A 15,760-nucleotide genomic window follows, 5' to 3' on the forward strand; every position below is an offset into this window, starting at 1 on the left:
AGTCTTCACTGCTCTGCCCAGCAGCTAGCCAGCTAGCAAACGTCCACCGATTAGCAGCACTGTAGAAACTATTACACTCAACTGAACGACTTGATTAGTGTAGTGTTAGCTAGCTACATAGCTGTCTTTGCTGTCTTCGTATCCAAGATAATTGTGTAGTTTAGAGTGTGTAGTCTTAGAGTGATTATCTTAATTTACCGAGGTTAGCTAGCCAGCTATTTGTCGTCTTTAACGTAGGAGACACTGCTAGCTAGCCAACAGCTAGCCAACGTCTTCCGAATAGAACTCAACAACCCGGTCGCATTCCGCTTCGCTCCACAGGTAGTATCACATTTTCATTTTATTTCATTACAGTACAACGGTTTGATTTGTTTGATCGTAGCTAGCTACATAGCTAGCTACATAGCCGTCTTTGTATCAAAGATAATTGTGTAGTCTAGAGCGATTTTCTAGGTTAGCTAGCCAGCTATTGTCGTTCTTTTAACGCAACGTAACGTAATCAACACTGCTAGCTAGCCAGCTAGCCCCCGAATAGCAGCACTGTAGAAACTATTACACTCAACGGAACGACTTGATTAGTGTAGTGTCAGCAACGCAGCCACTGCCAGCTAGCCTACAAAGTCAACAACGCAGCCACTGCCAGCTAGCCTACTTCAGCAGTACTGTATCATTTTAGTCAATAAGATTCTTGCTACGTAAGCTTAACTTTTTCTGAACATTCGAGACGTGTAGTCCACTTGTCATTCCAATCTCCTTTGCATTAGCGTAGCCTCTTCTGTAGCCTGTCAACTATGTGTCTGTCTATCCCCGTTCTCTCCTCTCTGCACAGACCATACAAACGCTCCACACCGCGTGGCCGCGGCCACCCTAATCTGGTGGTCCCAGCGCACACGACCCACGTGGAGTTCCAGGTCTCCGGTAGCCTCTGGAACTGCCGATCTGCGGCCAACAAGGCAGAGTTCATCTCAGCCTATGCCTCCCTCCAGTCCCTCGACTTCTTGGCACTGACGGAAACATGGATCACCACAGATAACACTGCCACTCCTACTGCTCTCTCTTCGTCCGCCCACGTGTTCTCGCACACCCAGAGAGCTTCTGGTCAGCGGGGTGGTGGCACCGGGATCCTCATCTCTCCCAAGTGGTCATTCTCTCTTTCTCCCCTTACCCATCTGTCTATCGCCTCCTTTGAATTCCATGCTGTCACAGTTACCAGCCCTATCAAGCTTAACATCCTTATCATTTATTGCCCTCCAGGTTCCCTCGGAGAGTTCATCAATGAGCTTGATGCCTTGATAAGCTCCTTTCCTGAGGACGGCTCACCTCTCACAGTTCTGGGCGACTTTAACCTCCCCACGTCTACCTTTGACTCATTCCTCTCTGCCTCCTTCTTTCCACTCCTCTCCTCTTTGACCTCACCCTCTCACCTTCCCCCTACTCACAAGGCAGGCAATACGCTCGACCTCATCTTTACTAGATGCTGTTCTTCCACTAACCTCATTGCAACTCCCCTCCAAGTCTCCGATCACTACCTTGTATCCTTTTCCCTCTCGCTCTCATCCAACACTTCCCACACTGCCCCTACTCAGATGGTATCGCGCCGTCCCAACCTTCGCTCTCTCTCCCCCGCTACTCTCTCCTCTTCCATCCTATCATCTCTTCCCTCTGCTCAAACCTTCTCCAACCTCTCCTGATTCTGCCTCCTCAAACCTCCTCTCCTCCCTTTCTGCATCCTTTGACTCTCTATACCCCCTATCCTCCAGGCCGGCTCGGTCCTCCCCTCCCGCTCCGTGGCTCGACGACTCATTGCGAGCTCACAGAACAGGGCTCCGGGCAGCCGAGCGGAAATGGAGGAAAACTCGCCTCCCTGCGGACCTGGCATCCTTTCGCTCCCTCCTCTCTACATTTTCCTCCTCTGTCTCTGCTGCTAAAGCCACTTTCTACCACTCTAAATTCCAAGCTTCTGCCTCTAACCCTAGGAAGCTCTTTGCCACCTTCTCCTCCCTCCTGAATCCTCCTCCCCCCCTCCTCCCTCTGCAGATGACTTCGTCAACCATTTTGAAAAGAAGGTTGACGACATCCGATCCTCGTTTGCTAAGTCAAACGACACCGCTGGTTCTGCTCACACTGCCCTACCCTGTGCTCTGACCTCTTTCTCCCCTCTCTCTCCAGATGAAATCTCGCGTCTTGTGACGGCCGGCCGCCCAACAACCTGCCCGCTTGACCCTATCCCCTCCTCTCTTCTCCAGACCATTTCCGGAGACTTTCTCCCTTACCTCACCTCGCTCATCAACTCATCCCTGACCGCTGGCTACGTCCCTTCCGTCTTCAAGAGAGCGAGAGTTGCACCCCTTCTGAAAAAACCTACACTCGATCCCTCCGATGTCAACAACTACAGACCAGTATCCCTTCTTTCTTTTCTCTCCAAAACTCTTGAACGTGCCGTCCTTGGCCAGCTCTCCCGCTATCTCTCTCAGAATGACCTTCTTGATCCAAATCAGTCAGGTTTCAAGACTAGTCATTCAACTGAGACTGCTCTTCTCTGTATCACGGAGGCGCTCCGCACCGCTAAAGCTAACTCTCTCTCCTCTGCTCTCATCCTTCTAGACCTATCGGCTGCCTTCGATACTGTGAACCATCAGATCCTCCTCTCCACCCTCTCCGAGTTGGGCATCTCCGGCGCGGCCCACGCTTGGATTGCGTCCTACCTGACAGGTCGCTCCTACCAGGTGGCGTGGCGAGAATCTGTTTCCTCACCACGCGCTCTCACCACTGGTGTCCCCCAGGGCTCTGTTCTAGGCCCTCTCCTATTCTCGCTATACACCAAGTCACTTGGCTCTGTCATAACCTCACATGGTCTCTCCTATCATTGCTATGCAGACGACACACAATTAATCTTCTCCTTTCCCCCTTCTGATGACCAGGTGGCGAATCGCATCTCTGCATGTCTGGCAGACATATCAGTGTGGATGACAGATCACCACCTCAAGCCGAACCTCGGCAAGACGGAGCTGCTCTTCCTCCCGGGGAAGGACTGCCCGTTCCATGATCTCGCCATCACGGTTGAAAACTCCATTGTGTCCTCCTCCCAGAGCGCTAAGAACCTTGGCGTGATCCTGGACAACACCCTGTCGTTCTCAACTAACATCAAGGCGGTGGCCCGTTCCTGTAGGTTCATGCTCTACAACATCCGCAGAGTATGACCCTGCCTCACACAGGAAGCGGCGCAGGTCCTAATCCAGGCACTTGTCATCTCCCGTCTGGATTACTGCAACTCGCTGTTGGCTGGGCTCCCTGCCTGTGCCATTAAACCCCTACAACTCATCCAGAACGCCGCAGCCCGTCTGGTGTTCAACCTTCCCAAGTTCTCTCACGTCACCCCGCTCCTCCGCTCTCTCCACTGGCTTCCAGTTGAAGCTCGCATCCGCTACAAGACCATGGTGCTTGCCTACGGAGCTGTGAGGGGAACGGCACCTCAGTACCTCCAGGCTCTGATCAGGCCCTACACCCAAACAAGGGCACTGCGTTCATCCACCTCTGGCCTGCTCGCCTCCCTACCACTGAGGAAGTACAGTTCCCGCTCAGCCCAGTCAAAACTGTTCGCTGCTCTGGCTCCCCAATGGTGGAACAAACTCCCTCACGACGCCAGGACAGCGGAGTCAATCACCACCTTCCGGAGACACCTGAAACCCCACCTCTTTAAGGAATACCTAGGATAGGATAAGTAATCCTTCTCACCCCCCCCCTTTAAGATTTAGATGCACTCTTGTAAAGTGACTGTTCCACTGGATGTCATAAGGTGAATGCACCAATTTGTAAGTCGCTCTGGATAAGAGCGTCTGCTAAATGACTTAAAATGTAAATGTCTCTCAACCAGCTTCATGAGGTAGTCACCTGGAATGCCACTCCCAATCTAATTTAAGAGCTTGAGAAAATCTCCAAGGGAGAAAATTTCCAAACCCAGATGCGAATAGCTAACAGACATACCCAAGATGTCACAAAGATGTAATTACCGCCAAAGTGGCTCCTACAAAGTTGACTCCGGGGGTGAATACTTATGTAAATTTTATATTTCTATATTTTATTTTCAATACATTTGAAAACATGTCTAAAAACATGCTTTCACTGTCATTATCGGGTATTGTGTGTAGATGGTTGAAAGAAAAATATTTGATCAATTAAATGTGGAATAAGACAAGGGGTATGAATACTTTCCAAAGGCACTGTATCACAGATGCATTAAGATTACAATGAGAATTAAATAGTCTTCGGTTCATGTACGCACAATGGCCAACAAAATCTATAGGGTACTGCAGGTTCAAATTGTTTAGCCTTTAAAACCAATATACTGCACCTGGTATGTAGACATAGAACAGGAAATGAGTAGTCTTTTCATATCCACACAAATGGAGGGGGGGCGCTCCCAAAGGGATCAGTGACTCTTACAATGTGTTGAACTGATTAGTCTTGTATGTTACCCTGTGTTACTCAGAACTCACCTTTGCTGCTGTGTACAGAAACTCCATCAAAAATCCAACCGCGTTTTCACGCCACTTAATCTTTAGCGACCGAAAAGTAAAAAATAACCGTACACCTTTTTTTCAACCTCGTCTCATATCGGTCAGTTGCCCAAGTCACATGACAATGGGCAGTGCATCGCGGCAGGGAAAGGACATCACCCAGTTTCACATTGACAGACCCTTCCAAATAGGATTATCTCAACTCCCCTTAAAAACACACAGTACACTGACACAGACACACACTCCCTTTCCACTAGCATACAAGTATGTGTACACTCGTTTGAAAAGTGAATTATTAACTAAGAAGGGCAAGGATGTGAGGAAAAAGGCAAATGAAAGCTTCAGCTATAGCAAACAGACTTATCTTTTGTGAAAATGAGTCATCTGCAGCCATTAAGTTGTAAACACAATCATTGGATAGCAACTAGTGCATGTAGTGACAACCGTCTGTGAATCCACTGTGTAAGAGATTGTTAAGAAGCTTCATAGCTGCCAACAATCTGCCTGAGATAGATTGAACTAACTGCACTGGGCAAAATCTGATTCCGCAACAGACTGTATTCAAATCCCAGCCCTCAACAAGCGATTTGTTTTTGGAATGGAAAAGGTTTGGAGAGCTCAGATTTGCCAAGGTTAAATGAAATGTCAGTGAAATGTCACAAAAACAGTAAATGCTTCACTCTAACCAGAAATAGGGTAGATAACTGTAGGCCATAATAATCTATTACCATAATACCATTAGATACACATCCATATCACATTACAGTACACACAGTCATGGCCAAAAGTTTTGAGAATTACAGAAATATTAATTCAAAGTTTGCTGCTTCAGTGTCTTTAGATATCAGATGTTACTATGGAATACTGAAATATAATTACAAGCATTTCATACGTGTCAAAGGCTTTTATTGACAATTACATGAAGTTAATTGTCAATAAAGACCTCTGCAATCCGCCCTGGCATGCTGTCAATGAACTTCTGGGCCACATCCTGACTGATGGCAGCCCATTCTTGCATAGTCAATGCTTGGAGTTCGTCAGAATTTGTGGGGTTTTGTTTTGTCCACCCGCCACAAGTTCTCTATGGGATTACGCTCTGGGTAGTTTCCTGGCCATGGACCCAAAATACCGATGTTTTGTTCCCCGCGCCACTTAGTTATCACTTTTGCATTATGGCAAGGTGCTCCATCATGCTGGAAAAGGCATTGTTTGTCACCAAACTGTTCTTGGATGGTTGGGAGAAGTTGCTCTCGGAGGATGTGTTGGTTCCATTCTTTATTCATGGCTGTGTTCTTGGGAAAAATTGTGAGTGAGCCCACTCCCTTGGCTGAGAAGCAACATGAATGGTCTCAGGATGCTTTACTGTTGACATGATACAGGACTGATGGTAGCACTCACCTTGTCTTCTCCGGACAAGCTTTTTTTCCGGATGCCCCAAACAATCGGAAAGGGGATTCACCAGAGAAAATTACTTTACCCCAGTCCTCAGCAGTCCAATCCCTGTACTTTTTGCAGAATATCAGTCTGTCCCTGATGTTTTTCCTGGAGAGAAGTGGCTTCTTTGCTGCCCTTCTTGACACCAGGCCATCCCCCCCAAAAGTATTTGCCTCACTATGCATGCAGATACACCTGCCTGCTGCCATTCCTGAGCAAGCTCTGTACTGGTGGTGCCTCGATCGCGCAGCTGAATCAACTTTAGGAGACGGTCCTGGCGCTTGCTGGACTATCATGGGTGCCTTGAAGCATTCTTCACAACAATTGAACTGCTCTCCTTGAAGTTCTTGATGATCCGATAAATGGATGATTTAGGTGCAATCTTACTGGCAGCAATATCCTTGCCTGTGAAGCCCTTTTTGTGCAAAGCAATGATGGATGGCATGTGTTTCCTTGCAGGTAACCATGTTTGACAGAGGAAGAACAATGATGCCAAGCACCACCCTCCTTTTGAAGCTTCCAGTCTGTTATTCGAACTCAATCAGCATGACAGAATGATCTCCAGCCTTGTCCTCAACAGTCACACCTGTGTTAACGAGAGAATCACTGACATGTCAGCTGGTCATTTTGTGGCAGGGCTGAAATGCAGTGGAAAGTGGAAATGTTTTTTTTTGGTGGGGGGGGATTCGGTTCATTTGCATGGCAAAGAGGGACTTTGCAATTAATTACAATTCATCTGATCACTCTTCATAACATTCTGGAGCTTATGCCATCATTGCCATCATAGAAACTGAGGCAGGAGACTTTGTGAAAATGAATGTGTGTGTCATTCTCAAAACTTTTGGCCACGACTGTACAACTAGGGCTGGGAGATATGGCCTAAAATTATCTCTATTTTTTCAAACGTATGGGCGATTCACAATGCACAGTGAATACACTACTGGTCAAAAGTTTTAGAACACCTACTAATTCAAGGATTTTTCTTTATTTTTTAAAACTATTTTCTACATTGTATAATAATAGTGAAGACATCAAAACTATGAAAAAACAAATGGAATCATGTAGTAAACAAAAAAAAGGTCTTTAAACGAAATCAAAATATATTTTACATTTGAGATTCTTCAAATAGCCACCGTTTGCCTTGATGACAGCTTAGCACACTCTTGGCATTCTCTCAACCAGCTTGAGGTAGTCACCTGGAATGCATTTCAATTAACAGGTGTGCCTTCTTAAAAGTTGTGTTGTAATAAGGTAGGTGGGGTATACAGAAGATTATCTTTTACCAAATAGGGCTAAGTCCATATTATGGAAAGAACAGCTCAAATTAACAAAGAGAAATTACAGCCCATCATTACTTTAAGACATGTTGGTCAGTCAATACGGAACATTTCAAGAACTTCAAAAGTTTCTTCAAGTGCAGTTGCAAAAACCATCAAGCTCTATGATGAAACTGGCTCTCATGAGGACCACCACAGGAATGGAAGACCCAGAGTTTCCTAAGTTCATTCAAGTTACCAGCCTCAGAAATTGCAGCCCAAATAAATGCTACAGAGTTCAAGTAACAAACACATCTCAACATCAACTGTTCAGATGAGACTGCATGCGTCAGGCCTTCATGGTCGAATTGCTGCAAAGAAACCACTACTAAAGTACACCAATAAGAAGAGACCTGCTTGAGTCAAGAAACACGAGCACTGTACATTCGACCGGTGAAAATTTGTCCTTTGGTCTGGAGTACAAATTGGAGATTTTTGATTCCAACCACTGTGTCTTTGTCAGGCGTGGTGTGGGCGAATGGATGATGCCGCATGTGTATTTCCCACCGTAAAGCATGGAGGAGGTGGTGTTATGGTGAGGGCATGCTTTGCTGGTGACACGGTCTGTGATTTATTTAGAATTCAAGGCACACTTAACCAGCATGGCTACCACAGCATTCTGCAGCAGTACGCTATCCCATCTGGTTTGGGCTTAATGGGACTAGCATTTGTTTTTCAACAGGACAATGACCCAAAACACCTCCAGACGGTATAAGGGCTATTTTGTCAGGGAGAGTAATGGAGCTCTGCATCAGATGACCTGGCCCCACAATCACCCGATCTCAACCAAATTGAGACGGTTTGGGATGAGTCGGACCGCATAGTGAAGGAAAAGTAGCCAACAAGTGCTCAGCATATGTGCGAACTCCTTCAAGACTGTTGGAAAAGCATTCCAGGTGAAGCTGGTTGAGGGAATGCCAAGAGTGTGCAAAGCTGTCATCAAGGCAAAGGGTGGCAACTTTGAAGAATCTCAAATATATTTTGATTTGCTTAACACTTTTTTTTGGTTACGATATAATGCCATATGTGTTATTTCATAGTTTTGATGTCTTCACTATTAGTCTACTACGTAGAACAGTTAAAACATAAAGAAAAAACCTTGAGTAGGTGTGTCCAAACTTGACTGGTACTGTAAATGTTTTATGTTTCATCTAAAAAAGCATTGTTGTACAATTAAAAAGGTCGAATACACTGCATTTCAAACAGTCCGTAATAATATGATGAATTCAGGGCTGGTGAAAGATATACCTAGGCTAAATATTAGCCTTCCACAAGGATAAGACCCACTAAAAATGTAATTATTCTATCAAAATGATTACTGAAAGTCGGTCTATGAAAATGCCCTTTATTGTTACAAATGTAAATAGAACCATGCATAATGCAACCTCACTAACAATGACTAACTTCTTGTAGCAGGCATTAGGCTATAGAACATTAACACAGGTCTCATAAACAACCTCAAGACCATGTGCTAGTGATAAGCCAGCTAACCCTTATATTACTTATACTTGGATCTATTTGCTAGCTAACAAGGTTGAACATTTGAATTGTTATGAAGACACCCTTCTATTTGTCTCTGTTTGACAAGCATGTTGGCCTGTCCACTTTGTTCAGATGTTGAAATTAAGTGGCCTACCTTATTTCGCAGAATGAGAATGAGTTGCGAATTCTTTATATCAATGTATTTTATGCTTACTGCACATTTATAAAACACAGACTAGACAGCTAATATAACAGTCTTTGGCTAAAATGCTGCTTGCGTTACTTGGTACCCCAATGCCAGCGCGCCACAAGCTGAACATTAATTTTCCAGATTCAATATTTATTGATACTCACGCTTTAGTAGTGTCTGCACGCAAGTTGAGACATAAAATGGGTATCGTTAGAAAAGTTAACTTCTCCTCTATTAAAGTAAAATAATGCAATGTGTGTGTCCATATGACTGATTCTGTTGGACAAAACCTCAAATGCAAATAGAGATGTGATCTCTCAACTTTGTTGGCGTGAGAGGCATGGGGACGGGCTTGGTGTGTGAGTAACCATAGAGAAAGAGGTGTAGCGAGAGGTTTCACTCTGGCTAAAAATCTGTCCAAAATCAGGCCAATGAGTTTCTATGGGTTTACTTTGGACCTAAGCCTGTCGCCTGCCTTCCCGCCTTTGGGACAACGACTTGCATGGTTTAGGGCGGAGACATGCAGCTCATCATTACATACAGATCCCTCATGTAAATGGGAAGGTGCACACACTACAGAAGAGAGGAGACTATATCAGAACAAGCGGACAGAAGCACTCATGAAAACTATAACTGCAATATCACGCAAAAACATACATTTGAATTAATCAAATAAATTAGATTTATCGCCCAGCCCTAAGTACAACTTCCAATAAGAACCCACCCCAAAATTGTGCAAATAGTTTGTTTATCTATGTACATGTTTTACATTGCACCTCTGCACTTCGACTCAGACACGTGTAGTAGTGCCATTGTATTTCAACTACAGAAGTACTGATGCATTCTAAAAGAGGGAGGTACAGATGTAGGATCTTAATTTGACCAGTGTTGTCATAACAAAATAATCCTGCAGCAACAGGATTTTAATGTTTAGTCCATATTGTTACTTGATCGGTGGTTAGGCTATTAGCTCGACAAAAGTAGGCTACATGAAAATACAGTTAATATAACCGTGTGTTAGTGGAGGTTTTCAGTGAATTTCATGTAAATCACAAGGCTTATGTGCATTTCCTGCAGTAAAGGAAATTCTCATCAACAAAAAAAGAGTGAACAAATTACGTCTGCATTCAAGATATAAGCATAAGTCCTTCTAAACTTACTGGTTTATGTCTTAGAGGAGAGGTGGGCAAACTTTTTGACTCGCGGGCCACAATGGGTTCTAAAATTTGACAGAGGGGCCGGGCCAGGAGCATTTGGAGGGAGTGTTTGGGCCGGATATACTAAAGCATTAAATGTAGTGTGTGCAAACCTCATAGCACAGTAAGAACACTACAACCCAATTTATTAACTGTCTTTCAAATGTGAAAAATAGCCCTTATCAGTTAATAAATTTGTCTCAAGGAATATGCAAGATATGGCATTTACATACTATTTCGCAGATACTGGGAGGAGGAAATGTAAATAGATTAAAATAACATACGCACTGTGATTTATCAAGATTGCGTCTGTTTTTAATAAGTTTCAATCGAAGGTGCAAAGTTAAAGAAATCAACATTTATTGAAAAATTGAATCACTTTCAACATTCAAAACATATTATTACACAACGAAATACTCAAGCTCAATAATATCTACTTGTGTTAAACTCCGCAAAATCATGGATGGATTGTCCTGACAGCGCGCTCTACAAACTCGCCACGGACGCCCTCGCCTTCACGCGCAAACAGTACACGTGTATCGTTGCCAAGCACACAGACATAGGCTGTATTAAATATCCTACCTGCAGCTGAAAATTTAAATTTAAATTAAGAGCGATGTGCGGCGTGTTAATTAAGCTACTGTACTCTACTGTGCGTAAATGCGCATTGCTCTTAATTAAAAGACGCACTTCCAAACTTTCCATATGCATTGTTTCATAACACAGCAGAAAAACTCACCATTTCAGTGGGAACAGTGTTGTTGGTCTCCCTTTTTTGCCAGTGCATCAAAGTCTGGAGTTAGTTTTGTTGTGGCAATTCTCAGGACAGATCTGAGGTGTTGGTCAGTTAACTTGGATCTGTGATGGGCTTTGTTGATTTTCATGACGCTAAACGTCTGCTCACACACGTAGGTCGAGCCAAACAACACCAGCATCTTCTGCGCCGTCCTCCGGAGGTTTGGAAACGCGGTCTCGTTAAGTGAAGCGTAAAAGTCATTCAGTTTAAGAGACTTGAACTTCTCCTTTGAGACGGAGTCAGACTGAAGATCGATCAGTTCCAATTGCAGCTCCTGCGATGCTGATTCGGGGTTTGCTAATTTGAATGCCAGCAAATAACTTGCCTTGGTACTTGACACTTGAATTGCAGTTTGTCGGTGAAAAAAGTTCTGTTGACTCTGTAAATTAGCTGCCAACCTCTGAGCAGTAGCCGCCCGTTCTTGTGTTGACTGCTTGCTAGCATAGTTTGCATGCTTCGTGGCAAAGTGACGGCTGATATTGTACTCTTTGAAAACCGCAACAGCTTCTTGGCATATCAGACATACAGCCGTTGATCGGACTTCAGTGAAGAAGTATTTTGTTGTCCACTCCTTATTAAACACTCGGCATTCGCTGTCCACTTTCCTTCTCTTTGGTCCGCTCATTTTCACAGAAGGGCTTAATGGTGACGTGAAACGAAGTGAAAATTAAAGTGAAATAAAGAGAAATACGCACCACTCCAACAACGGTCAATGTGTTTTGAGTGCGCCATCTATTGGGGAAACGTGGGCATTGCAGGGAAAGGGGAAAAAAGGAGGTTTTTACTATAATTTGGACAAGTTCGGCGGGCCGGATTAAAAAGCCTAACGGGCCGTATGTGGCCCGCGGGCCGTAATTTGCCCATGTCTGTCTTAGAGAGTCCACCTCCCAAGAGGCAGTAGGCCAGTCCTGAGGGTTGTCTGGATTGCTACAGCCACATAATTGTATAACATGGGATAGGAAGCAACGGTCTGAACACTGAAAGAAATGCCAAGCTAAGGGAAAGCAGGCATTTCCTGATGTGGCAGAACAGCTGGTGACGGTCTAGTATCTACCTCTCTTGCACTGTGTGTGGGGGTGCATGCGTTTGAGTCTACTGTATGTGTGCATGCATACATGCATGCATAAGTGGGTCGGAGGGAGATTTTTTTGGTCACGGTCAAAAATGGACCCTTGCCGATAGATGATTATTTAATATTTGTCTATTGTGGAGAGAAGGTTAAAGAAATGCTATTATACATCAGTATCCGACCTTAATTAGTCATACAAAGAAACCATAGAGGATGCATATGTTTCTCATTGATTGCCCAAAAACGTAAAGCATTTTTTATGAATGACCCCCACAGACTCTCAATGTCTCCCAAAGCAACTTACTTATCCTCTTAATATGATGTTATTTTGAGAGGCCCCCAGGGAACTGGAATGTAGTTTTAGCCATTGACCTAGGTCCAAGGTCATCTGGCTTCTCAGCCTGAACCACCTAGATGCTTTACCACTGGGCTTCTAACAGTACTGTACGGATGCCAATGAGTTGATTGGAATGTCTATTCTGGCCAGCATAAACTGGGCACCAGAAAGGCCTGGAAATACAACAATATATTTTGATCCTAGTACAGCCACATTTCTAAATACACGCTGACGACAACATTCTTGGTTCCCCAATCCCGCCTGAAACGGGAGTATAAGGGTATCAGGCAGGTCTCAAAAGGTGACCAAGGGAAACCGTTTAAAAAACACTTAATGTTACAGTTCAGAAGTCACAATTTATTTTAAAAAATCCTTAAATCTGTTGGGAGCCAGAGGATTTAATCCCTTAGTGAAGGTATGGATTTGTACATACCCTGCTCTGAGAGGAATGGCACAATCCCAAATATACACTCCCATGCCTAAACACAGTGAACTGGAGAGGCTGACGAAGCAGAACTTGAGCATAGAGAAAACGTGTCACGAGTAAAAATACACAAGTGTGTTTGGCAATCACAGCTGAAAGAACCACTGCAATTTGATGAATATATTAGATTAGTTCAGCAAAAATGAATAAAAGTCAGGAGCAATAACATCCCTGAACGTAGACATGCATTTCCTACTGTTGTCAATGAGCCGATTACACGTCTCTTGCTTTGAATTAGTGTTATGCGGTAGACGTTAGTTAGGATGACCTAATTGGGCGGACTAAATTAATTTAGCGTGAATGGACTTACGTTGTGGATGACTGATTCCATGGCGTCAGTGACATTGCTGGGTGTGTTGGGGTTGCTCATGGCTCCTCTTCTCTGTGGGATGGATGCAAGTGCTGTGGCTCTGTCTGGATAGCTAACGGGGTAAGGGAGAGATGTGGCTTGAGCCCTTTTCTTTCTCACCTGGACTCAGACAGCTTTTGGGCAGCATAACCTGGGAAACACAGAAAGGTAGACGGGTTTAAAGATTGAATCTTAAAATGGTGAAACCGCCAGGTCCGTTTGGATGCTCCTCTCCTCAGTTTAGCCAACAAAACCAAAACATTGACAAAGGGGAAATGGAGCCACTGTTCGCCCCCAGAGCCTAACGCAGATACCATATTGTTCCCCCGGTTTTACAGTGCCTTCAGGAAGTATTCAGACTCCTTGAGTTTTTTTTTTTACATTACAACCTTATTCTAAAATTGATTAATACCCCATAACGACAAAGCAAAAACAGGCTTCATGACATTTTTGCTCATTTATTTAAAAAAAAGGAAATATTACATTTTCACAAGTATTCAGACCTTTACTCAGAACTTAGTTGAAGCACCTTTGGCAGCGATTATAGCATCAAGTCTTCTTGGGTATGATGCTAGAAGCTTGGCACACCAGTATTTGGGGAGTTTCCAACATTCTTCTCTGCAGATCCTGTCAGGTTGGATGGGGAGCATTGCAGCACATATATTTTCAAGTATCTCCAGAGATGTTCGATGGTGTTCAAGTCCGGGCTCTGGCTGGGTGCCACTCAAGGACATTGAGACAATGTCCCGAAGCCCCTCCTGCGTTGTCTTGGCTGTGTGCTTAGGGTCATGGTCCTGTTGGAAGGTGAACCTTCACCCCAGTCAGAGGTCCTGAGCTAACTTCCGGCGCCGACAGAGATGGCCGCCTCGCTTCGCATTCCTAGGAAACTATGCAGTTTTTGTTTTTTTACGTGTTATTTCTTACATTGGTACACCAGGTCATCTTAGGTTTCAATACATACAGTCGAGAAGAACTACTGAACATAAGAGCAGCGTCAACTCACCATCAGTACGACCAAGAATATGACTTTCGCGAAGCGGACCCTGTGTTCTGCCTTTCACCCAGGTCAACGGAATGGATGCCAGCCGGCGGCCCCAAAAAACAACTTCCAAAAAGGGGAAAACGAAGCGGTCTTTTGGTCAGACTCCGGTGACGGGCACATCGTGGAGACGGGCACATCGTGCACCACTCCCTAGCATTCCCCTCGCCAATGTCCAGTCTCTTGACAACAAGGATAATGAAATCTGAGCAAGGGTAGCATTCCAGAGGGACATCAGAGACTGTAACGTTCTTTGCTTCACGGAAACATGGCTCACTGTAGAGACGCTATCGGAGACGGTGCAGCCAGCTGGTTTCTCCACGCATCGCGCCAACAGAAACAAACATCTTTCTGGTAAGAAGAGGGGCGGGGGCGTATGCTTTATGGTTACCGTGACGTGGTGTGGCCAAAACCACATACAGGAACTCAAAGTCCTTCTGTTCACCTGACTTAGAATTCCTCACAATCAAATGGAGACCGCATTATCTATCAAGGGAATTCTCTTCGATTATAATCACAGCCGTATATTTTCCCCCCAAGCAGACACATCGATGGCTCTGAACGAACTTTATTTGACTCTTTGCAAACTGGAATCCATATATCCGGAGGCTGCATTCATTGTTGCTGAGGATTTTAACAAGGCTAATCTGAAAACAAGACTCCCTAAATTGTATCAGCATATCGATTACGCAACCAGGGCTGGAAAAACCTTGGATCATTGCTATTCCAACTTCCGCAACGCCCTCCGCCCCGCCCTCCTTTCGGAAAAGCTGACCACGACTCCATTTTGTTGATCCCTGCCTACAGACAGAATCTAAAACGAGAAGCTCCCATGCTGAGGTCTGTTCAACGCTGGTCCGACCAATCCGATTCCACACTCCAAGACTGTTTCCATCACGTGGACTGGGATATGTTCTGTATTGCGACAGACGACAACATTGACGAATACGCTGATTCAGTGTGCGAGTTTATTAGAACGTGCGTTGAAGATGTCGTTCCCATAGCAACGATTAAAACATTCCCAAACCAGAAACCGTGGATTGATGGCAGCATTTGCGTGAAACTGAAAGCGCGAACCACTGCTTTTAATCAGGGCAAGGTGACTGGAAACATGACCGAATACAAACAGTGTAACTATTCCCTCCGCAAGGCAATCAAACAAGCTAAGCGTCAGTATAGAGACAAAGTAGAATCTCAATTCAACGGCTCAGACACAAGAGGTATGTGGCAGGGTCTACAGTCAATCACGGATTACAAAAAGAAAACCAGCACAGTCACGGACCAGGATGTCTTGCTCCCAGGCAGACTAAATAACTTTTTTGCCCGCTTTGAGGACAATACAGTGCCGCTGACACTGCCCGCAACTAAAACATGCGGACTCTCCTTCACTGCAGCCGACGTGAGGAAAACATTTAAACGTGTCAACCCTCGCAAGGCTGCAGGCCCAGACAGCATCTCCAGCCACGCCTCAGAGCATGCGCAGACCAGCTGGCTGGTGTGTTTACGAACATATTCAATCAATCCCTATCCCAGTCTGTTGTTCCCACATGC

At 44.8% G+C, this 15,760-nt stretch overlaps 1 protein-coding gene across 3 annotated transcripts in view; it reads right to left on the bottom strand.

The window, feature by feature from the left end:
* Window positions 1–15,760, bottom strand: part of LOC123991061 (anion exchange protein 2-like) — a 124,456-nt gene that overhangs the window by 47,088 nt on the left and 61,608 nt on the right. For 2 of the 3 annotated variants that reach the window (XM_046292223.1, XM_046292224.1), the window contains exon 3: window positions 13,132–13,321. In XM_046292223.1, the coding sequence (XP_046148179.1) occupies window positions 13,132–13,191 (60 nt within the window). In that variant the 5' untranslated portion in view covers window positions 13,192–13,321. Of the gene's footprint in view, window positions 1–4,496; window positions 4,769–13,131; window positions 13,322–15,760 lie in introns of those variants that run through there. The other variant, XM_046292225.1, reaches the window with a different exon arrangement.

Source organism: Oncorhynchus gorbuscha, linkage group LG12 (assembly GCF_021184085.1).
Source record: "Oncorhynchus gorbuscha isolate QuinsamMale2020 ecotype Even-year linkage group LG12, OgorEven_v1.0, whole genome shotgun sequence".
NCBI classification, from domain to species: Eukaryota; Metazoa; Chordata; class Actinopteri; order Salmoniformes; family Salmonidae; genus Oncorhynchus; species Oncorhynchus gorbuscha.